At 35.1% G+C, this 25075-nt stretch overlaps 3 protein-coding genes across 3 annotated transcripts in view; all 3 read left to right on the forward strand.

Moving 5' to 3' along the window:
- LOC111704586 (small integral membrane protein 8) overlaps positions 1-1040 on the forward strand; it is a 4339-nt gene extending 3299 nt beyond the window's left edge. The window contains exons 3-4 of the mRNA XM_023476870.1: positions 316-405; positions 959-1040. Of these exons, the coding sequence (XP_023332638.1) occupies positions 316-405; positions 959-983 (115 nt within the window). The 3' untranslated portion in view covers positions 984-1040. The remainder of the gene's footprint in view (positions 1-315; positions 406-958) is intronic.
- Positions 1041-1059: 19 nt separating this feature from the next.
- LOC111704582 (zinc finger protein 3) lies at positions 1060-4303 on the forward strand. Its single transcript, XM_023476865.1, has 7 exons — positions 1060-1453; positions 1975-2052; positions 2595-2649; positions 3049-3170; positions 3223-3294; positions 3616-3682; positions 3845-4303. The coding sequence occupies exons 1-7, from the start codon at positions 1080-1082 to the stop codon at positions 3965-3967; spliced, it is 891 nt and encodes a 296-aa protein (XP_023332633.1). The 5' UTR covers positions 1060-1079; the 3' UTR covers positions 3968-4303.
- Positions 4276-24681, forward strand: LOC111704577 (son of sevenless homolog 1). The gene is made up of 21 exons (XM_023476859.1): positions 4276-4364; positions 4796-4972; positions 5636-5755; positions 6814-6981; positions 8000-8113; positions 10372-10548; positions 11649-11789; positions 12211-12342; positions 13165-13332; positions 13880-13992; positions 14534-14698; positions 16593-16637; positions 16760-16829; positions 17896-18155; positions 19168-19806; positions 20050-20157; positions 20468-20558; positions 20984-21091; positions 21359-22535; positions 22991-23780; positions 23822-24681. The coding sequence occupies exons 2-20, from the start codon at positions 4823-4825 to the stop codon at positions 23245-23247; spliced, it is 4203 nt and encodes a 1400-aa protein (XP_023332627.1). The 5' UTR covers positions 4276-4364; positions 4796-4822; the 3' UTR covers positions 23248-23780; positions 23822-24681.
- Positions 24682-25075: the final 394 nt, after the last annotated feature.

The raw sequence follows: 25075 nt of genomic DNA on the forward strand, positions 1-25075 counted from the left end.
GGGGGGGGGGGGGGGGGATTAATGATTTTTAGGAGGAAAAAATAATGAATATTTGATACTTTGATACTTTGACACTTTGAAAGTATTAAAAAGAATAAAAAAATTTGACTTTAGATGTCCAATTTTAATTTTGTTTTCCTAGATTTTCGTTCATATATCAACCCCCATCGGTGATAAAGAAATAATAAAGGAAAAAATCAGTTTAACCAATCAAAATGGTCTTCAGGACCAGATCTAAGCTTTAATGGATACCGTTGTTAATCGGATATGCCACTCCTTAGATTGAGGGTAACTACAGATTATATAATTGTTCAGGTGTTTTGGATACTTAGCCTGGATGAAATCTGTGTACAAGGATAGAAATCTATATACAGCACTGGATGAGAACGAACAATTAGTTCTCAGGTACAGACTCTACTAATTTTTTACATTTTTTAGACATTTGTTGAATGATTGGTTGTCTGCTGATAACACTAATAATGTATTCAAATCATAGTCTTGGATTTATTTGTTGAAAAAAACAGAGATTATCAAAAATGTCTGAATTGTTGATTAAGTTTCCGCATAAAAAAAACAGTTTCAAAATACTTCTTGTGATTAAAAAAAATTAGTAAATCTTTTAAAAAAAATGACTTGAAACACAAAATGGGTCCTGATTAGAGCATATTGGGGGAACAAACTGGAACATGTCCAAACTGTAACACTTCATTTGCCCCCTGGGTTTTATTGTTTCCTGCCGAGTGTTTGTAGAGGGTATTAAAACATATTAAATACATTGAAGACGACTTTTCTTTTTAAGTTTTGATTTTTAGCGAGCTTTTGTCAGACTACAAGTTAAGTGCATCCATGCTGTTTGAAAGCTAGGTAGAAATCACAAATAGAAAGCGAAAGTCGTCTTCATTGTACTGATATTTTCGACGACGACTGTATTTGATAAATAGTATTAATTTTTTTTTAGAGAGAAGAAAACTAGATGGGATTAGTGAAGGATTAAACTTGAACAATAACTTGTAGTGAAGCTTAAACAGTAAAGTAAACAGTAAAATAAACAGTAAAGTAAACAGTAAAATACAGTGAATATGTCTGTAGATGATAGAAACAATATTCTAGAGTGGGTTAACAAGATGTTAACTTGTAGTAAGTCTGCCCCAAACAATCAGGTTCTGAAATTTGGAGTGGGGGTCGAGGATCAGAGTTGTGTGGAGCTGGTTTCCCAAGCTCCAAATCTCGAACATGATGATGTGATAAAAGAGCAGAGTTGTATGGAGCTGGTTTACCAGGCTATTTTGCGGATTTCTCAAGCTTGCGAACATGAATGTTTTTATATTTTGGAAATTCTAGATAATGCTAGGATTCCATCCCCCACCATTAGTTTGCCTCACCCCTGTGATATTTGCAAACAAGAGTTTTCATCCAAGAAGGAGTTAAAGCAGCACATGAAGATTCATAAAAAGTAAGTACGATTTATCTCAAATCTTCAGCTATTTTTTACATTGTTATATAAATATTAAATGTAGGTTTTCCTTACAATTTGTTTTGGGAGGAAATTAAATGATTGTGATCTGATTGCGTGAGTTTTTGTTTGATTTATGATTTATGATATAATTCAATGATTGTTTGATTTGATAATTAACATATCAATTGATTGATTGATAAATTTGGAAATGTTGTTAGGTAGATATATATTGTTTGAATATTTTTTGATTGATTGATTGATTTACATGTCACTTAGTTGATTGATTTGCAGGAGTGGGACGGTGCTTCCTGCGCCTGGCGGCGGTCTGGGGGGTTCATAACGGGGCCTCTTGTTCAGATTTCTTTTCAAATTAGTTCAAATTTGGAAATGATTATTGGTTGATATGGTTATTTTTAGATATTTTTTTCGATTGCCTGACTAAATAATTGATAAATTGATTTATTGGTTGATTGATTGATTGGTTGGTTGATTGGTTGGTTGATTGATTGATTGATTAGGGTGGAAAGGCCTGGGTTTGTCTGTAGTATCTGTGACCGAAATTGTTTCTCTACTGCGCGTCTACAACGACATCTTAGGAAACTTTAGTTCATTTGCTTCATTAAAAGTTATAATGAAATCAATTAATCAAATTCATCTATCTATATATAAATTTGGCTTGTCTGTCTGTTTGTTTGTTTGTCTGTCTGTTTGTATCCAATAAACGTCAAAACGGCTGAACCGATCGGGCCCAAATTTTTTGTGGGACATCTAGGGACCCCAGAGAAGGTTTATGAATGATCAAAATTTCAAACATTTGTCTCCATCAAAATTCGATCTTCATTAAATTTTTGAAAATTTTGAAATCCACGAAAATTTTTGTGAAAATCCGCGAATTATTTTTGTTTTGTTTTACGATGTACACAAAGAGAACATGTTCACAATTAATTTAGAAGATGGGCGCGAAGCGCCCTATAAGTCTAGTTATTAATATTCGAGTTTTCAGTTTATTTTTGTTAAAAGTAAATATTTATATGGAATATTCATTCCATATCCAGAGAATGATTTTAATGACTTAAATAAAAAAAATTTAATTTTCTAATTCCCACAAGATGGTGTCTGAACTGATTTTAACATCTAGAACGCATACAGGACTGAAACCATTTGTGTGCGAGGATTGTGGGGCCCAATATCAGGTAATTAGAATTGCGGGGCCCAATTACGAATATGTACAAAGCTTTTTAATGAAAAATGAAGAAAAATTCTTTTTGAAATTAATAAATAAGATAAATTTATGTCACTGTCCCTTATCTTTTCGTAATATAGTTAGGACACTGTAATTCATTGTTTTGAGAGAAAACAAATTTTGTACTCGATGTTTTGGAATTGATCCAAGGAAGCAAAAATGTTGCGGATCCGGATGTCGAGCACTCCATTTAAGCCGAAATCCGTTATTTAAAGCCGAAATCCTCCAAATCCATTAAAGCCTAATTCCTCTAAATCCATTAAAGCCTAAATCTTCTCAATCCATCAAAGCATAAATCTTCTCAACCCATTAAAGCCTAAGTCTTCTAAACCCATTGTTAACCTTGCAGCAGCTGAATGACCTTGTTCGACACCAGCGGAAGCACTCGGGCAGTCTAGGCGGGGTGCGCTGTACTGTGCAGGGATGTGGAAAGCTGCTTGGTACAAATAATGCTCTTACTGTACATAACAGGTAGTGTTGGTAACTTGAAATTTTTAAAATCTACATCTTAATTTTTGTTCAGAATTCATACTGGAGAGAAATCATATTTCTGCAAAACCTGTAGCAAAACATTCAGAACCAACTCCTCTCTCAGGTTGGCTGGTTGAATAGTTGGTGAGATTGTGGTCGGGTTGGTTGGTTGTTTTGTTGGTTGGTTGATTCGTTGGTTGGATGGTTGGTTGGTTTGTGGGTTTGTTGGTTTGTTGGTTTGGTTTATAACTTTATTGATTGGGTGGTGGTCTGGTTATTTGGTTTTTTGTTAGTTGGTGGGTTTTGATTCACGAAGCTATTGTTGTGTTGACTGGTAAGTTGGTTGGTTTGTTCGTTCGTTTGGTTTGTTGGCGTGTTTGTTTGTTGGTAGGTTGGTTGGTTGGTTGGCTGGTTGGTTTGTTGATTTATTTTATTTTAATTTCAGACGTCATAACCTGATACATACTGGAGATAGACCTTTTCACTGCACGGTATGCCACAAGTCATTCCAGGTATTAAAAGAAAATTGATTTAAGCAGAGTTTTTTACACGTTTTTTTTCGGTATTTTGATACGTCTCCATGAAAAATATAAAGATTTTAAGAATTATTTCCTTCTTTTGGTAAAAGTTCTGATAAAACCCCAAAATGGGAGATCATACTGAGTTTCTTTCAGACTTCGAGTCATTTGAAAGAGCATATGAAGATTCATCGTGGACAGGCGAAGACAGTTTTAATGTCCGAGCCGGTCAACCCGGTACAACCTCAATCTCTACCTGTACTTGGAGAAGTAAAATGATCTATTAGGGAAATAAGAATCCTAAAGCTGTGAACTTCATATATAATGTTTTTTTATTACATGGCGCAGTAAATATAACACAATTTCAATAACCAGTATCCAAAAAGAAATAGGTTAAAATCTCCTAAACATGCAATTTCAAAATTTTTGTAGAATGATGAGTACTCAGGGTAGTTGAAGTTGAGGAAAACTCTTGAGAAAAGTGTGATATATTTAGACATAATATCTGTATAAATATTTATATAACTATTTTACTACCTAATACAGCTAAATTGAACTCCAACAGTTGCAGGAGAATGCAAATTACTAATACCTAATCAACTAATTGCAGAAAAATGTAATTCAAGAAAGAATCTGTGTGTGGGGTAGGAACATGAATTCAAACAAATCACATAAGGTAACAAAAATATATATTTTGTTTCTTGTTTTTGAAAGGAATATTTGTAAATAAATTGTTAAATATAATTTTTTATTATTTTGTTTCACATTTTATTTTGAATTCTCGACTCACAACAGTACCATTAAAATATATTTTCTAACCCGTTTCGTTTGTGCTGTTTTCCAGTCACACTTTATTGTAAGAGTCTCACGCTTAATACTCTTTAAACCATTATTCTATTACCTATGACAAAGGTATTGACGTTTAATTCTCTCAATTTCCTATCTTGTCTCTGCTGCATAAATCCGGAATTCACCTTTGTAAATAAAATTAAGTATTAAAAAATGATTTCTTATTTTTTCTTCTTCTCATTTTTAAGGAGTTAAATTGTTTACCGGGTAAAGAAGATTACTTCGACAGTAACTTTAAATTTAGGACTAAATATTTAGGACGGAGGCCAGGGAGAATAAAGGAGGATGTTACCTAACCCCTCCCCTGGAGGAGGGGACCATGGAGGTCAGGGAGGTCAAGGAGGACCAGGAGGAGGTCAGGGGGGAAACCAGGATTGGAATTCAGAGGAGAGTCTCGTTAAACTAAAGGGACTGTTCATTCCGGCGCTGCAAAAGGTAAACAGAAAGTGTGTTGCATTCAAACAATTTTGTTCGATTTAAAGGTCATATAATGTTTGTTTTTGGTAAGAACTACGTCGGTGGTCAGTAGTCACCCACTAGAGGACGGNGGGGGAGCTATTCTGATCTTAAATTTCGTGAAGATCGACACAGGCTTGCGCTTTTGAATAAGATGTATTTCACTTGTAGCTTCTATTATTGGAATATTAAAGAATAGCTTCACAACCCAGTGTTGCCCAGGGTATTTATATTACTCCCGCCGTTTTCCAGCGCTTAGTCGTAAATTACGATTTTAGCTATTTTTCCTTATAAAAGTTGACCCACTCAACTGAGAATCTCAAAACAAAACTAAGAACATTCTCGGTTCCCCAAGCAAAATTTGAAGCTAATCGGTCATGGGGTTCGTGAGTTGTAATCCGATATACAAAGAAACAGACAAACCGAGATTACACTTTTATATTTATGGAAGAAGATTTCATTACTTGCTTTCCACTATAGGCTCGAAGATTCCTTAGTTCTGATTGGTCCAATTTAACTAATATTATCTTATGAGGAAACAATGGATAAGTTTCCTGCTCATGTTTCAGAAAAAAGTATATTTTGATTCATTCTGCTTATTTGTCTTAAATATTGAATAAAAATTTGTATTTTAATCTGCAGGTGCTGACACAAGTTCATCCTAATCTGGCAGCCAAGGACGAATCCCTGGAATACGTAGAATCCTTGATCCTCAAACTACTCGCTATGCTCACGTCAAAACCTGCTCCTTTAAGTGTACAGGTACAGTCCCCTAGCATAATTTAGTAAGAACCAAAAATCTAAGAAGACGTCATTATAGCAATGCTTGTGTATTTAATGTTGCTACAATGAAGATGACTAAAAAAATACAACAATCAAAAGTTTTGGTCCAATTCATTGCACTAAATTGTAATTTAAAAAGTTACGAGTTTTACTATGAAGTATGAACAATATGATGAAAATATTTAATCTTGTACCTCCTTCATAACTCTAATATGTAAACATTCCATTTAGGGATGTTGACTCAAATATGTAAACATTCCATTTAGGGATGTTGACTCAAATATGTAAACATTCCATTTAGGGATGTTGACTCAATTATGTAAACATTCCATTTAGGGATGTTGAATCAAATTTGTAAACATTCCATTTAGGGATGTTGACTCAATTATTTAAACATTCCATTAAAGGATGTTGACTCAAATATTTAAACATTCCATTTAGGGATGTTGACTCAAATATTTAAACATTCCATTTAGGGATGTTGACTCAAATATTTAAACATTCCATTTAGGGATGTTGACTCAATTATATAAACATTCCATTTAGGGATGTTGACTCAAATATGTAAACATTCCATTTAGGGATGTTGACTCAATTATGTAAACATTCCATTTAGGGATGTTGAATCAAATATGTAAACATTCCATTTAGGGATGTTGACTCAATTATTTAAACATTCCATTTAAGGATGTTGACTCAAATTTGTAAACATTCCATTTAGGGATGTTGACTCAAATATTTAAACATTCCATTTAAGGATGTTGACTCAAATATTTAAACATTCCATTTAGGGATGTTGACTCAAATATTTAAACATTCCATTTAGGGATGTTGACTCAAATATTTAAACATTCCATTTAGGTATGTTGACTCAAATATTTAAAAATTCCATTTAAGGATGTTGACTCAAATATGTAAACATTCCATTTAAGGATGTTGACTCAAATATTTAAACATTCCATTTAAGGATGTTGACTCAAATATGTAAACATTACATTAAAGGATGTTGACTCAAATATGTAAACATTCTATTTGAGGATGTTGAGGAGAGAGTTCGGAAAACGTTTCCAACTCCGATAGATAAATGGGCACTGACCGAGGCCCAGACTGCTGTGGGCAAAGGCCGGAAGAAATCTGATCTTGTGTTGCCAGTTGACAAAATTCATGTCATTCTTTGCAAAGAGGTTCTTCAGAATAAACAAGAGGTAATAAACAAAAAGACTTTTTATTTTTGGAACGTTAAAAGTAAGCTTTCAAAAAATTTCCTGTTTGAGAATAATAATCTATTGTATTAGAAAGTTGAATTGACTAAACCGATGGTATATATTTTAATGTTGTTAATATTTAGTAAATTGAAAATAGGCAGTGATGTAATCATCAAGTTTTTTAAAGTCATTCAGTTTTTTATAATGTTTTAATTCTTCTTTTATTTTGAAAATTTGGTCGTCCCTTTTTGATAGTTTTAACCAAAAAAAAAGTTATTTACGATTAAAGGTTTTATCCCCAGTCCATGATAAAACACCTTAAAATTACAAAGAAACTGTTTATGTACAATCCTGTTTACCCTTGTAAACCTGTACAATCCTGTTTACCCCTGTAAACATGTACAATCCTGTTTCTCTTTGTAATTATAACCTTGAGGGTTGAATCCTAGACTTCTAATTAGTTCGGTTGCACGGTTAATCAGATCAGTCAACAATTAAAACCAATTATAATATGTTTATTAGATAAACGGTAGGCCATCTTTTAGTTACATATTGTTTCAGAAAAATTAAAACTGCATGATAAAAAATCACAAAAAAAATAATTTTCAAAGATTTTCAGGAGAAAACTATACTTGTACTTTCTAGAAATTCGATCTAAACATTTATCGTCGTCGTATATTTACATTGTGGACGAATTTAGATTTTGATTTTTGATTAAATAAAAAATTAAATAGGAAAGTCGTCTTCATAAAAACGCCAACCACTGTAAAAAAAGATTGTCTTCCTATCCTTTTGCCTCTTTTTTAAATTACTCAAAAATGTTGAATTTGGGAATATATATATATATATGTTGGGGGTCCTTTGAAATTACACCTACAGTCCCTTTAAAAGCCAGAACAAATATCATTATTAGTTGATCATATATATTAGAGTGATAAACCTTTTATTCGGTAAAATTCTTTTTAAAAAATGTTAAAATAATTCACACCTTAAATGTCATTTGCCTTAAATTTCCCCNGTTTCTCTGTACATAGTTGCAGTACTAGAGTACATATCTGCTGATATATTGAAACTAACTGGAAACTATATTAAACAAATGCGAAGAATGCAGATTTCCTGTGAAGATATCAAGGTAGATTACAGGGTTTTCTACTAAACATGATAATGGAATTTAAAAATCGTCTTGTATCTCTGCTATTTATTTTATGTTCAGAAAATGGCTTTACAAAATATGTAGATTAAAAGTGAACAAAACATTAGATAACCTTGGGGTTCTCAAATAAATCAAACACTGAAATTAGTTTTCCGGTAATATTGAACGCATTTAATAGGCAGACCACACTTAAAAAATACCAGGGCGAGTAATATTTTATGATAATTGCTTTAAGAATTATAAAATTAGGTTCACATTTGACTCAACTAACTTTTTCAAGAAGACGATATATCTTTCTCATGTTTATTGGTGAACTCTGTATGTAAAACAATAACAAATTTATTATGTTTAAGAAAGGATGAAACAGTTCTTATCTTATCCGAATGTTTGATTGTCTGATTATTCGACCATTTGACTATTGAACTATTGAACTATTCGATCGTTCGATTCGAATATTTGTTTATTCGAGCGTTCTATTATTAATTTATATGATTATTTGAGTATTCGTTTATTATATCGTTCTTTTATTCGTTCGACTTTTCGATTAAATTCGTTTTTTTTCACTATTTGACTCTTAAATCGTTTGAAATTATACTTTAAACTAACTAGAGTATTTGAAATTTCAACTTTTCAATTATCTCATCATTTGAATTTGATAATTCGACTATTTTACCATTCTTTATTATGTCCCGACCGTTGTTTGATTAATCGATTTTAGTTCGACTGATCAAATTTTATTCGACTAATCAAAACAATAAAAAAATTCCAACGTTTTTATCAATGTATCAAATGCAAAAAAAATTATTTCAAAATAGGAAGTGATCAAGAAATAAAACTGTTGTACAATTTCTATTTTTATTTTAAAAAAATCAAAGAAAATCAATGTATGGAGAATGAAGTTCATCTACTGCAGGGGAACCTTTTTTTTTTACCCCGAGCTGGCCCTCTAGAACGACCTCTCCCTTGTTCTTGTCTACGACCTCTTGCTTTGACACCTGGTCGTCTCTTCGCCTCCCCTTTCCTTCTAGGATAACTTCCCACTCTGAACAACACGTATTCCATCTACCAGGACCTGCTGGACCTTCTCTTTGGTGATGGTTGCAAGTTAGAGCAGTACTAGCTCACAACTTTCATCAACTTTTGGTATATTTTACAATTTCATGGCTAACTAAGCATCAAACAAGTTATTTTCCCAAAGTTTTTCCCTTATCTAGCTGGAGATCCAAATATTGGAGTTTAAACACAGTCATGTTTGTTTTAATCTTTAAAAGCTCACTGGCACGAGCAACACCAGCAGTCTCAGGAGTTTACCAGAACCACCGGGAATGCTACCAGAAGTGTCAAAGACAGATACAAGAAACATCAGGACTGCTGCTGCTGCCAGAAGCATCAGGGCTGCTGCCAGAAAAATTAGGGCAGCTACCATGAGCATCAGGACTGCTTTTGTTATGGAAAATTTAGTAAATTTTTTTAGAGCTACTAGAAGCATTTGGACGGGTACCAGAATCGTCAGGACAGTTATTAGGGCATCAGGACAGCTAACAGAAGCGCCGGTCCTGAAGAGTACGGGAATCGAACCCGTGAACACCCGTGCTTTACTTCAGTGAGCTAATGAAAACTGGTATAACACACTCCCCACCCCATGACACAAATATATATATTGAAACTAATATTTAGGTTTCTCAGTACATAGTTGCAGTACTTGAGTACATATCTGCTGATATATTAAAACTATGGTTAGGTTTCTCTGTACATAGTTGCAGTACTTGAGTACATATCTGCTGATATANTGATTATTTGAGTATTCGTTTATTATATCGTTCTTTTATTCGTTCGACTTTTCGATTAAATTCGTTTTTTTCACTATTTGACTCTTAAATCGTTTGAAATTATACTTTAAACTAACTAGAGTATTTGAAATTTCAACTTTTCAATTATCTCATCATTTGAATTTGATAATTCGACTATTTTACCATTCTTTATTATGTCCCGACCGTTGTTTGATTAATCGATTTTAGTTCGACTGATCAAATTTTATTCGACTAATCAAAATTTGTTCGACTTAAATTGTTCGACTATTGTCCGACTGTTTGAATATTCGACGGTTATCCGACTACTTGAATAGTAACCGTCTATTCGACTATTGTTCGACAATAATAAAAAAAACGATATTTTACTTTTTGATGTACAGAGAAAAAAGGCGAATTAAAAACTTAAAATTGTTGATTTATTGCTAGGTTGCTATCTGTGCTGACAAGGCCCTGATGGACATGTTCTACCAGGAGGAGGTGAGCAGTGAGGAGCATGGGGTCGGATACCTCAGGAACAGACCAGCACAGACCTACGACGAGGTGGTCAAGGACCTTATCCTCAAGGAGAAATCATATCTCCGGGATCTAAATATGATCACTAAGGTAAATATTAACCTTCAATTAAAACATATAGTGCTACCCATAAAAATGTGGATTATGCAGAGGTGTGTATTTTTCTCGAAAAATCATTTCACCCCCATCATTCTTTCCCCAGAATATATGTATTTTATTATGCTTTTATTTGCTGAATCGGGAAAAATGTGGGTGTAATAATAAGAATGCTTAAAGTTGATTTTTGATGTTAAATTGTGTATCCCCCCTACTCATGAAAACAAAAAATCAAAAATTATCTCCGGGGTAATTCTGAAAAATATTCGTTGCTGGTATATTTGATGTTTTTAGCTTCACCAGTAGCTTGAAAATCAACTTATTTACCAAATGGTTGTGTCAAAGTTTAACGTAGTTTGTGACATCGTAAAACGACGTTTGTGACCCAATTTAACGATGCCGACAGTACATTTTAACGATGTTTTGGCACTTCTTTGAAAAATTACAGGGTGGCCAAAATGTACGGATTGTACGGATTGATTTTTTTTAACCCTAAAATTGTACGGATTGTACGGATTGTATGGATTTGTTNAAAAAAATTGTACGGATTGTACGGATTGTTTTTCGAAAATTGTACGGATTGTACGGATTTCTTCTGAAAATGTACGGATTTTTGTACGGATGGGTTCAAAAAAGTTTCGGCCACCCTGAAATTATGTAAATGTCACAATTTAACGATGTTGTATGTCTGTTTATTGTAGAATACAAAACATTTTGTCGATCTTTTCAGCCGAGTTTAACGATATTTGTGACACTTACTTATGTCTGTGACACAAATTTTAATTTAACGATTTAAATGTCGAAATTATACGATGTTTCTCTGTGACAGATTCTAAACAGCTTACCGGAAATTTTGATTAACGATGTTTGTAGCACAATTAACGATGTCTGTTGGTATGTTTACAAAACAGTATAAGCAAATTGTAACGATGTTATTGGCACAATGTAACGCGCGCTGTTTTCTAGCAAATTTTAACAATGTTAGTAAAACAGCTTCCCGATTGTCATGACCTAAACGATCTCTGTACCGTAATTTTACCATGTCTTTGAAACGGTTTACCGAAAATTGTGACACATCGATGTCTTTGTGTCAGGTGTTCAAGCAGCAGATTCTGAAGTTTGCGAGGCCCGAGGAGATAGACGCCATCTTCTCCAACATCACCGACATCGTCGAGCTGACAGTCAATCTGATCAGCAGCTTAGAGGACACTCTAGAGATGGCGGAGGAGGGGCAGGTAGGTCGGAGTGGGAGGGCAAGTAGGTGGGAGGAGAAGGGCAGGTAGGTTGGTGGGAGGAGGGAGTGAAAGTAGGCGGGTGATGGGGAAGTGAAAGTAGCGGGAAGGAAAAGGGGAAGTAGGCGGGAGGGGAAGGGAAAGTATGCGGGAAGTAAAGGACAAGTAGGCGGGAAGTAAAGGGCAAGTATATTGAAACAATAATATTGTGCAGAGGAGGATTAATTTTATTAACATTGCATACATTCGTTTATTTGGAATAAATGAATATCTAATTAAACGGAAAATAATAATGAAGATAGAAAAGCAAATGTTTGGAATTTAGATAGATTTAATTCCTTCATTCCTCCAAACAGTTTTATGGGTTTCATTTGTTAAACAGATTTTATTATGCTCTGTAATGATGATCCTTAATCAATCAAAGGTGACCGCTGTTGGACCTTGTTTCGAGGAGTTAGCCGAAGCTGAAGAGTTTGCTGTTTACGAGAGATTTACAAGAGAGGTTCTAAGTCCTGTATCCAGTCAATACCTTACTACTTTACTTAGTAAACCAGAGGTTAGTGTAGTCCTGTATCCAATACCTTACTACTTTACTTAGTAAACCAGAGGTTAGTATAGTCCTGTATCCAGTCAATACCTTGCTACTTTACTTAGTAAACCAGAGGTTAGTGTAGTCCTGTATCCAATATCTTACTACTTTACTTAGTAAACCAGAGGTTAGTATAGTCCTGTATCCAATCAATACCTCGCTACTTTAATTAGTAAACCAGAGGTTAGTATAGTCCTGTATCCAATCAATACCTTGCTACTTTAATTAGTAAACCAGAGGTTAGTATAGTCCTGTATCCAATCAATACCTTGCTACTTTAATTAATAAACCAAAGGTTAGTGTAGGCCTGTATCCAATCAATACCTTGCTAATTTAATTAGTAAACCAGAGGTTACTGTAGTCCTGTATCCAGTCAATACCTTACTACTTTACTTAATAAACCAAAGGTTAGATAGTCCTGTATCTAGTCAATACCTTGCTACTTCACTTAGTAAACCAGAGGTTAGTGTAGTCCTGTATTTAATACCTTACTACTTTACTTAGTAAACCAGAGGTTAGTATAGTCCTGTATCCAATCAATACCTTGCTACTTTAATTAGTAAACCAGAGGTTAGTGTAGTCCTGTATCCAGTCAATACCTTGATACTTTAATTAGTAAACCAGAGGATAGTATAGTTTAGTTTAGTATCCATTTTGGATATCACAAAGGTGTTGCATGTTGTATACAAAATTCTGAAATACTAAAGATTTAAGAAGAATGTTCTGGAAAAAATCTCAATCCTTGATGCAAGCTTAAAATCGTCATTTTCCTATAAATTGATATACTAGGTGTCAGAGAAGTTGCAGTCCTCAGGTCATGGATTCCGAGAAGCTGTGAAGTTTTATTTTCCCAAACTTATCCTTGGTCCTGTTTTACACTGCTTCCATTACTTTAAGTATATTGAGCTCCTGACTAAACTATCTCCGAACAAAGAGGATCAGGATATATTAAAACAGGTAGATATTTACCCTCATCATCACTTCCCTCATCCACTTACAATTATACACCCTCATCCCCTTCTCCAACAATCACCTCCACTAATTTTCTCCTACAACAATCCCGTTCTCCAACAACCCCATCCTCCAACAATCCCATCCTTCAATAATCCCCTCCTTCAATAATCCCCTTTATCAAATGAATGGTATAACTTATAGATGCACATTACTTGTATGTGAAGTAAATCATGAAAAAAAGTTAGAAAAAAAAATATTTTTTAATTTAAACATTTCTACAAACCTTTCTAAACTCTACTTGACGTTTATTCACGCCACACAGTTAGATATTGAGACGCTTCGTTTATCTTTAATGGAGGATCGTAGATATTAAACATGGTCATCGGTCAGTTGACCGGTGCTGCGAGTCTAAAACCCGATTTTTTTTTGATCCGGACTTGATCGGTGTAAATACTGGGATTATCTCTGGATTATTTTTTAAAACCCGGTCTTAAACTCTCATCACGGCTTTACTTTCTTCCTTCTTTTTGATTCTCCCTGTTTGATCCAGGTTGCAGCGATGTTAACTCCTCTACACAACCGACTGAGTTCTGCGTGCGCAGTCAGCAATGCGCTTGGTCCAGTCGGGGCTGGCGTGCACAAAGCGACCGATGTCTTTCACAGGTAGGATTTAGTTTTATATTTTTGTCAAGTTTCAATTTTAAAGTGAGATTCTATAATTATATTTATTAAATGATAAAGAACTGTGAGTGTAAATGGATTGACCCTTCATGCAAAGATGGCAATGGTATGGTACCCTTGAAACCTTTACCTGATCAATAATTTAGAAGATATTGTCGTTTTTCGAGGTTTAAACGTGTTTTTTTTACCTTTTGTTTCAGTTGTAGAATTACGCAAAAGACGTTTTAAATTGTCAACTTTTATTTAAACTCTAAAATGACCATTATAAGATTCATCATCTGCTTCGTGTCGGGTAATGTCCACGATTTATATGCTTAAATAAAATGTACATGTGAAAAAATGTCAAACAAGAAATATAGACTATTTAAATGTCCGTTTTCAGATGTTTAATCGACAAAGGCCTGTTATAAAAAGTAAGATTAAAGAAATTTGATACAATATGTTGCCTATAAAATGCTATTTGGTCCAATAAGAAAATCCACTAAGTCATCTATTCTATATTTTATACTTTTAATGTTTGTAGGTACGGGCCTGGTCGACAATCACGACAACAGTCGCTGGTTCGACTGAATCAGCTACAGCAGACTATTGCCGGGTGGGAGGGGAAGGATATTGTCGCTAACTCATCTGAGATAGTATACGAGGGCAAACTAAAAGTTGGGACCGACCGCAAGAAGTTGAAAGAGAGGTATGTAATCTTGAAATTAACTAAGTAATTGTATAGTGAAATGTAATTCTAAAAGCTTATCTGTTAAAATGAAGCCTTAACTATCGGCGAAATCATCCTATTCCTTTATGTTTGGATGTGAAATGCGCGCTTTCTGCTTACAAAAATCCCCAAAAATGTCCAAAAACGTTGAATTTGCAAAAATAATGGTTTACTGACACATCATGTGACCGCATGGCGCGCGTGTTACGTGCCTAAACAGTTTATCTCAGTGTTGGAAAATGATCCCGATGGAACAGGTGTGCAGCTGGTTACTCCAGCTGTTCACTAGCAACAGTAGTACTTCTTCAAGCTTTATGTTCTAACCTCAAAACCTTATAGTGGGACCAATAACACTGTGGAATAGAAAGACGACATTTTAGGAATTAACGAGTATTTAATGTCGTTACAATGGAAAATGTGGTACCGATACATTAAACATCGATTCATTAAGTGAAATGAGTTTGTGAACACTGCAATATTTTGGGTTTTGTGTAAATCGCAGGGAAAGAAAAAAAAAGTTTTTTTTTTAACCAGCCCAGTATTTTTTGAGGGGTATTATTGTGTTTAATTGGGGTTTTCAATTTAAACGTGGCTTAACCCTTTCAAAACATACTTATTTATACTAATAAGACTATCTATTGAAGCAATAGGTGAAATTTATAGTTATGAAAAATAATATTTTTTTTTGTGATAGCCTATCACTGATAGGTTATAGTTATATAAAAATAATCAAAATTTAATATGTAAATATAGGAATGAATCTCTGAGTAGGTCTATTTTTTGCTTAGATATATATTATATGTTCAATGAGAAAGACCATTGTTAAATACTGAAATACTTTTTATAAGAGTATGTTGTGGAGTTATAGAAGATACAGGGTTACCATCAAAGGATGAGACTGTAAAGACGACCGGAAACTCTTGAAATATGAAGTCCCCAAGTGAATTATATTTACCAATTCTGTCTGAGATAAAGTAACCTAATGGCTTATTTAATGATTCGGCAAATAAACTAAAAGTTTATAGTTGCAGGGAATCGTAAATGGAAGGAAACAGACAGTATACATTTCGTACAGTCGTCTATGAAGTCTCATCCTTTGTGGGCGTGGTTACCCTTGTACTTGAAATTATAAAAATAAATGCAGATGATAAATTTCTACAATGGGATTTGTTTGGTCTAAAACCAGAAACCGCTTTGGTGCCCAGAAAGCTGTAAAACTAGCAACTGTACACAGGGCCCTTCGGCCTCAGAGTAGGTAAAATGCTATCTACTGGAGAATAGAATTACTAGTATAATTCATTCATTTTGTTCGGAATAAAATCATTGTTGAAACAATATTCCTTTAGTAAAGATTATATGTTTTAGTCATCTGCACATAGTTAATAAATAAATGTGTCAGTTTTAGTGTTGTAAACTCGCAGGTAATAAATATCATTAAAAGTTGGCCACATTTCTTAAAGAGTTTATTAATAAAAAATTAAGTAAAGGCTAAGACTAGGAGAGGGGTGGGGTGGGGTTTTAGCTGTTTTTTTATGATAACCCAGGACTTCATCAGAGTATTAAGAATCACAAATTTGGTTCTAACAGACGTTTTTCTATTCCACAGTTGTATAGGTCACACCATACTTTAAATACTTCAGTTATTTCTCAAAATACTTTAAATACAAAGGAAATTAATTCCAAAACTAACACTTGACCCAATTCTAACACTGTATGTTAGAAATGGGTCAAATCTGCAAAGTTATCTGTTCCAAGAGTATATATGATATCTTAAACAAAACCACACTATACACTATACAGTATACATTTACAAAAAATGGCTAAAACTATATATTTAAACGAAGGATTACTAATAATATTGTTCATGTTCTAGATATGTAATCCTATGTGACGGATTATTAATAATATTGTTTATGTTCTAGATATGTAATCCTATGTGACGGATTATTAATAATATTGTTTATGTTCTAGATATGTAATCCTATGTGAAGGATTATTAATAATATTGTTTATGTTCTAGATATGTAATCCTATGTGAAGGATTATTANCAATATGGAGGAGAGGATCTCCGTGATGCAGAGAATACTGGAGATCATGATGGTGTTACAGGTAGGAATAAAAATACTCGAGCTCATAACAGGTAGGGATAAGAGAGATCATGAGTTTCGCGAAACAATAAAAAAATACCGGAGAACATAATAGTGATTTACAGCGGTTTTTTATTCAATTTTAAATAGAAGTTTTCTATTAAAAATTACTCATGGGAGACATTTTAAAATGAAGGGGTAGTCTTTTGATTAATCTCTTAAGCAGACTAAAATTGGCAATTTGTTGCCAAAACTTCAAATTGGCAATTTGTTATATTATAAATTGTCAGCTGTTGTTGGTCGTAGTCTTTTTTCTCTTTATATTTTAATTTAAGCATTAAAAATATACATATTTGGGAGACCAATAAACCACTTCTTCTCTCTTAAATCGTTATAATTTCAATTTAATTGTTTTATCCAATTGAATTAAATTTGCAAATTAAATATTTTAAGATATTTAAGTTTTCAACATATGTTGGATTGTTAATCCTATTTTTACGATTTTGCTAATACTAAAATTACCAGTAATAAAAGAGTTCTATTCAAATCTCTGTCTAAATACAGATTTAGTCTGAACATTAAGATTTTTATTGGCAAAGTATTTTTTTAATTTTCCTTGTTCATTTAATTGAATTTCAAACATTTTCTCGATAAAATAATTTAATTTGTATTAGGTTCTAATGTAGGTTATTTCTCGTATTCAGTTTAGCTTTTAAAATGTTACTTTACATTCAACCATTTTTTTAAATTTATAAAAAAATCTCAAATTTTAATTTTAATAAAAATCTTGGTGGATATCCATTTTTTGGGGGCCCTTTTTTGTTATCTTATTTGCCCTTTAAGTTTTCCATGGGGTCACATGAGGTAACACCAACAAAAAAATATCTATTTATTTTTGGGTATTTTTCAAGGATACGTCAGGATGGATGGAAACGCGGCACAAACTTCATTAAATGGCAGATTGTCTTTTTACAATATTAATAATAATAATAATAGTAATAATAATGATGATAATAATGATAATAATAATGATAATAATAATAATAATTAATAATGATAATAATAATAATAATAATAATAATAATAATGGTGTTAATAATGATAATAATAATAATGATAATAAATATATCCAATGTATATTGAAATTTGACAGACATATATTCGAACTCTGTCAGCGGGATCAGCAGAGAGTTATATTCAAATGTGAGAGTATGGAGGATAAGAACGACTGGATGGCGGCCCTAGTGATGCTAAATACTAAAAGTATGCTGGAGAGAACCCTGGATGTTATTCTCTCAGACGAGGAGAATAAGCATCCTCTCCGTCTACCTGACCCTAGTCTGTATAGGTATTATTATTATTATTATTGTCATTGTTGGCATTGTTGAACTAGTGAGTTCATTTCGATTTTAACAGTCTGATTTAATTTGATTTCATTTGATTTGTTGTCATTGTTATCATTGCTGTCATTTTGTCATTTTAGTCAATGTTTTCATTGTTACTATTGCTATCATTGTTACAATTGCTATCATTGTTACAATTGCTATCATTGTTACAATTGCTATCATTGTTACAATTGCTATCATTGTTACAATTGCTATCATTGCTATTATTGTTTTAATTTGTTTAAATGTCAGTTGATTTGAAGTTGGAGCCGGTTTGTTTTTATTTACTCTGGCGTATTAGTACTGCTCAGAAACTGGTTTGTTGAGATTAAACATCAATCCGAAATTTGTGTTACAATTTTTATTATTGTTTTGTTATTATTATTAAAGGACAACCCATCATTCAATGAAATAGGGTTCGGCGCTCCTAACCGTCGAAACAACGTATCCACGGGGTTTGCAACCTAGGGAGAAGACTTATACTAGGCGATCCGCCCGGGACAGCTCCAGTTTGGAGACTCTCCAATTACTAGGCGATCCGCCCAAGACAGCTCCATTTTTGTTAAAACTAGTTTTAAGCACTAAGCAGTCCTAAGACGTCATAGTAAAATATAAACAACCAGAATCCTGCCCTCTTTCTGTTAGTCCTACTCATGTTGATTTTCGCCAATTTCATTTTAAAACATTGAATTGACTGACTGGTCCATATTATTCCATCCAATGGTATCCCAAATAAATGTTGATTGATATGTAAAAAATTGTATATAAGTTCTATGTCAAATTGTAGAAAAATTCCATGCTTCAGAATGTATACTTAAAGGAAGTGTTTATTTTACTGTTAAATATATTAATTACTGATATTTAAATATACTTTAAATTATTATATTATCTTGATTATTATAATTGATTTAATTATTTTAGTAATTCTTTTATTATACTTGTCCAATAAAGTTGTTTTTATGAAAACTATTTTAGGTTTGGTGAGCTTGACTCTGCTCATAATATTATATTTGAAGAGCGGGAGAAGAGCAGTGGAGTCCCGATTATTAAAGGAGCAACCCTTATCAAACTAGTGGAGAGACTTACATATCATTTATACGCCACACCGGTATTCATGAAAACATTTCTCACAACTTACAGGTCTTTTTCTACACCTAAGGAGCTGCTTGATCTTCTTATCGACCGATTCAACATCCCGGAGTTTGATCAATCCGACAAATCCCGTCGATTGCGGTTTGTCCAGGATGAGAAACGGTTCCGGAAGGAATATGTTCAACCCGTTCAGTTTCGAGTGCTCAACGTGCTCAAGCACTGGGTTGATCAACACTTTTACGATTTCGACGAGGACATTGATCTCCTGCACTGCCTCACCTCCTTTCTGGACAAGATCCAGGGCAGGTACATGAGGAAGTGGGTGGAGAACATCAGCAAGTTGGTGCAACGCAGGCTTGATAACGACGAGGGACAGAAGGATATTCAGTTCAACTTCGACCGATCCCCGCCACCTATAGAAATTCATATAAAAAATCCGCAAGAAGATTGGCCACTGATCATGACGTATCATCCCATAGAGATTGCTAGACAGCTTACAATCATAGAGTATCAGCACTACAGGTACAGTATATTTTTCATCTGGTGTACTTTCCCGTTTTCTATTCTATAATTCTACAAAAGCCTCTCCGGCCGTGTTTGGGCACTGATAGTTTGATAGTTTCTAGTAAAAACTTTTTAAGAACATGTACTTTCCCGAGCGAAATGGAAAAAATGCCTCTTAGATACTTCTCACTTAAAAACTATCCACTCGGAAAATTGCCATTCCACTAGTAAAAAACTAACTATTACTAATCATGTGTTCAGGTCTGTAAAACCGAGTGAGCTGGTGGACCTGGCCTGGACAAGAGAAGACAAGGATAAACGGTCTCCGAACCTTCTCAAGATGGTTAGACATACAACCAACTTTACAAGGTAAAATATCTATCAATCAATTAATTTATTAAAGGGACTGTAAGTGTAAACGTACTTTCAAATTTCATGTTACCCAACATCTGTGTAATTAGTGCTTAAACTAATACACTTGTCCTATCTGTGCTCTCAGTGTTATCTGTGCTTAATCTGCGTAATTTTTGCGTAAACTTGTTTTCTTGTCCTATTTTTTTTTAATCTTTTCTCATGTCCTATCTGTTTAATCAATGCATAAACTACTTTCCTTGTCCTATCTGTTAAATCTCTGATCAACCTAGTTCTCTCGTATTAACTGTGTAATCTGTGGTTCAAGGTATCTGGAGAAAACGATCCTGATCGCTGACAATATGGAGGAGAGGATCTCCGTGATGCAGAGAATACTGGAGATCATGATGGTGTTACAGGTAGGAATAAAAATACTCGAGCTCATAACAGGTAGGGATAAGAGAGATCATGAGGGTTACAGGTAGGGATAAAAATACTGGAGATCATAATAGTTTCAGGTAGGGATAAGAATACTGGAGATCATAAGGGTTACAGGTAGGGATAAGAATACTGGAGATCATAAGGGTTACAGGTAGGGATAAGAATACTGGAGATCAAAATAGTACTAAATACCTTACTTCCAAAGTAAGAGGGGTGGCAACCTCCTCTATATTTCCCAGCGAGGGGGGGTGGGGGTGGTGCCACCTTTCAGCGAATAAAAAACGGAAAATTATTGGTCAAAAACATGGTAAAAATGTTATTTATTTGTCACAGAAATATTTTGAATTCTAGAATTTTATTTTAATCAAAGTGTTCATTACTTTTAATTATGAAATTGTTTCAGGAGTATAATAATTTCCACGGTGTTCTGGCGATTACATCCGCTCTCAATAGCTCGGCGGTTCATCGTCTGCTCTCAACCAAGGATAGGATTCCTGGAACATATCTCAAGGTGAATACTTCCATAATTTTACCATGTTTTACTGTTATCAATTTCGTTAATTTAAGTTTTTTTCCTTTTTTACATTTTCCCTCATTTTTGTGACACGAACCATTTCACGTCAAAAACTTTCTCTCAAATATTTATGCTGCAGAAGTAACGAAAGACAGAATTCAACACTTTTCACGCTAGTGGAAAAATGATATACATAAAATTGTTGATTAGTTAAAAGTTTACCGTTGTCTTACATGGCACTCTTTTAAACTCTATCTTGTTTAGGCTCTAGAGGATGCAACTAGTCTGGTGGACGATCATTTTAAACTCTATCTTGAGAAACTCCGCTCAATTAATCCCCCCTGTGTTCCTTTCTTTGGTCATTATCAGACAAACATCCTTTTCCTAGAGGAGGGAAACCCGGATTTTCTTCACAACTCAGAACTCATCAACTTTTCGAAACGACGTAAGGTTGCTGAGATCATAAGTGAGATTCAACAGTATCAGAACCAACCCTATTGTCTCCAGGACTATCCTGACCTCAAGATCCGTCTGGAAAACCTGGACCCATTTCCAGGATTTCAGGAGAAGGAAATCACCGACTTTTTGTGGGAAAAATCCGTGGAAATCGAGCCACGAGCATCAGACACGATAAAGCGCAAAAACCCTGAACGACGATGGCCCGGTCTTTCTCTCAAATCCCCAGGAATAAAACCGAAAACGTTGCCAGGGAAAAATCCGCCAAACCCTTTGCCGAAGATATCGAGTGGGCACACGTCCCGGCACAGCAAGGACGAGTCACCTCTCAGTTCCCCAAACTTTGGTTCTCCTAGTCAAGTATTTAAACAGTCTCCAGTCTCCACTCCTGTTACACCCAGCGTACAAACTTCTCCTAGAGAGGAATTCGCCGGGTTCCGAGACGATCCCATCAAGATCTCAGTCATCCTTCCCTCAGGACCAACAGCGGCTCATTCAATTCCCCCAATGCCAGTTGGGAAACCGCCGCCCCTACCTCCAAAACCTCGACATGTTGGTGAAACGCCACCCCTCCCACCACGTGATTCCTCTCCTCCACCTCCTTTACCGCCCCGGCATCCACCGACCCGCTCTGTATCTGGTTATATCAGCGGCAAACCGCCGCTAGAAAGTCGTAATCCCTTAATTGAACCGGTTTTCCCGAAACGCAATTCAATTATGGACACTGCGTCCCAACCTCCGCTGATACCCCGAAGCCGGAACGGAATATCTGAACCCTTATCTCCGGCTCCTAAGTTAATGGACTCCAACACGTCCTCGTCCTCCTCCACTCCGACCAAACACCTCCCTCCTCCTATGGGGTTCGATCGAAGTTCTGCTCCTGGGTCCGCGTCCTGGGACCGTCCTTATGGTCCTATATCTACCGGGCCGGAGATGGGATCTCACTTTACCTTCGGCCATCATGTTCCGTCAGCTAGCAACCAAGGTAATTACAGCCAACTCATTAATAAGGATTATTTTTTACTTCTGATTGGTTAGATTTATAACGTAATTTCAAGTGATTATCCATTCAAAACGGCAATGCCCGATTCACAACTTTTATCTGATCAATAATGCGGAAGATATTGTCATTTTTCTAGGTATCTTAGTGTTTAATTCTGATAATTCCCATATGTCTTCCTTCATTTGAAATGCGCACGTCACTTGTAAATAATCAGTTTTCGAAATTACAAACATCGATATCTAATTCATACTTGATCAAGCTTTTAATGGTACCGCTGTGAATCGGACATTGTTATCTTTGCATGGAGGGTCACTTGAAATTGCGCTTACAGTTCCTTTAAGCAAAACCCAATCTAAAAAGGCTTCTGTTGAGTTGGGATATTTGTGGACTATATAGTTGAACCGTAAAAGAAAACTTAACTATTTTTTAATTTTCAGGTGGCGTGCAGCATTCACAATTTCCTGCAAATGTTTATATGCAACCTAGTGGACCCCTTCTACCCCTTCAAGGGGGCAGTGGCCCCCTTCTACCCCTTCAAGGGGGCGGTGGACCACTCCTTCCCCCTAGATCAAACTCCCACAAATCTCCACTCTTCCCACATAGTAGTGGGGGATCTCCCTTATACCAGGGGGGGCAGGGGCCATGTGCCCCCCCTCCACTCTTTCACCAGGGAGCAAGTGGGTCTCCCAGATGAACCAAAGTAAAATTTTTACCCTGAGATTAGCGACTCCATTATGATTTATACTCAATATGTTGCTTAGACCATTCATTGTCTAGCTATCAATACAATATTTTGAGGTCATGCTGTTCTAAAAATAGAAACTAAAAATATGAGATTAACCAGTTCATTATGTTTGTGCTCGGGTAACATCTATTTCTGTTTCATGTTACGGGATAGTTCCGGATATCATTGTCTTTTCTATCCGGGATACTTGGCTATCCTTGTATCGAGGATACTTGGCTATCCTTGTATCGAGGATACTTGGCTATCCTTGTATCCAGGATACTTGGCTATGCTTGTATACAGAATACTTGGCTATCCTTTTATCCAGGATACTTGGCAATCCTTGTATCCAGGATACCTGGCTATCCTTGTATCCAGGATACTTGGCTATCCTTGTATCCAGAATACTTGGCTATCCTTGTATCCAGGATACCTGGCAATCCTTGTATCCAGGATACCTGGCTATCCTTGTATCCAGGATACTTGGCTATCCTTGTATCCAGGTATCCTTGTATCCAGGATACTTGGCTATCCTTGTATCCAGAATACTTGGCTATCCTTGTATCCAGGATACCTGGCAATCCTTGTATCCAGGATACCTGGCTATCCTTGTATCCAGGATACCTGGCTATCCTTGTATCCAGGATACTTGGCTATCCTTGTATCCAGGATACTTGGCTATCCTTGTATCCAGGATACTTGGCAATCCTTGTATCCAGGATGCTAGGCTACCCTTGTATCCAGGATATCTGGCTATCCTTGTATCCAGGATACCTGGCTAACTTTGTATCCAGGTTATCTGGCTAACCTTGTATCCAGAATACCTGGCTATCCTTGTATTCAGAATACCTTGGTAACCTTAAATCCAAGATCCCTGGCTATCTTTGTATCCAGGAAACCTGGCAATCCTTATATCCAGGATGCTAGGCTACCCTTGTATCCAGGATACCTGGCTAACCTTGTATCCAGGATACCTCGCTATCCTTGTATCCAGGATACCTGGCTAACCTTGTATCCAGGATATCTGGCTATTCTTATATCCAGGATACCTGGCTATCCTTGTATCCAGGATACCTGGCCATCCTTGTATCCAGGATACCTGGCTATTATTGTATCCAGGATACCTGGCTATCCTTGTATCCAGGATACCTGGCTATCCTTATATCTAGGATACCTGGCTTTCCTTGCATCCAGGATGCTAGGCTACCCTTGTATATTAGGATATCTGGCTATCCTGTATCCATGATACATGGCTATCCTGTATCAATAATATGGTTTGAAGGATGTATCCTGCCCTGGATGGAAACAAATATACAATTGTTTTCCCAATCTCGATAAAGGCATTTGCTCTGGGGTTCCATTACAAGCATAATATTCGCGTATTAATAAACTTATTTTTATTCATTTTTATCGTTAAATTTTGCATTTTCTAAACGTCGAAGACCTAGCAGTTGATACATACATTCCGACTTGAATTTAGGTTTATCATGATACAAGAGTGTTTAATGTAGAATATTGTTGATAAATGTTATGTAGTTTAAAGTGACCCTTTGAATCCTTTATCTGAGAAACGATGACGCATAAATCCTTGCTTTCTTGAAAAATCAACCGCGAATCATTGAAGGCACTATTTCAAATAAAAAGAGTCAGTTTGAATTACGTTGATAGTTTATTTAAGCGTATGCTATATTTGGATCCAATAAGATTCGTGTTGCAACGAATCATTCATTCTAAATTCATGCAATGCTGAGAGTTTTAATACATTTTGAAAAAAACCCGGTCCTAAAGCAGAAAAATA

Source organism: Eurytemora carolleeae, unplaced genomic scaffold (assembly GCF_000591075.1).
Source record: "Eurytemora carolleeae unplaced genomic scaffold, Eaff_2.0 scaffold537, whole genome shotgun sequence".
NCBI lineage: Eukaryota > Metazoa > Arthropoda > Copepoda > Calanoida > Temoridae > Eurytemora > Eurytemora carolleeae.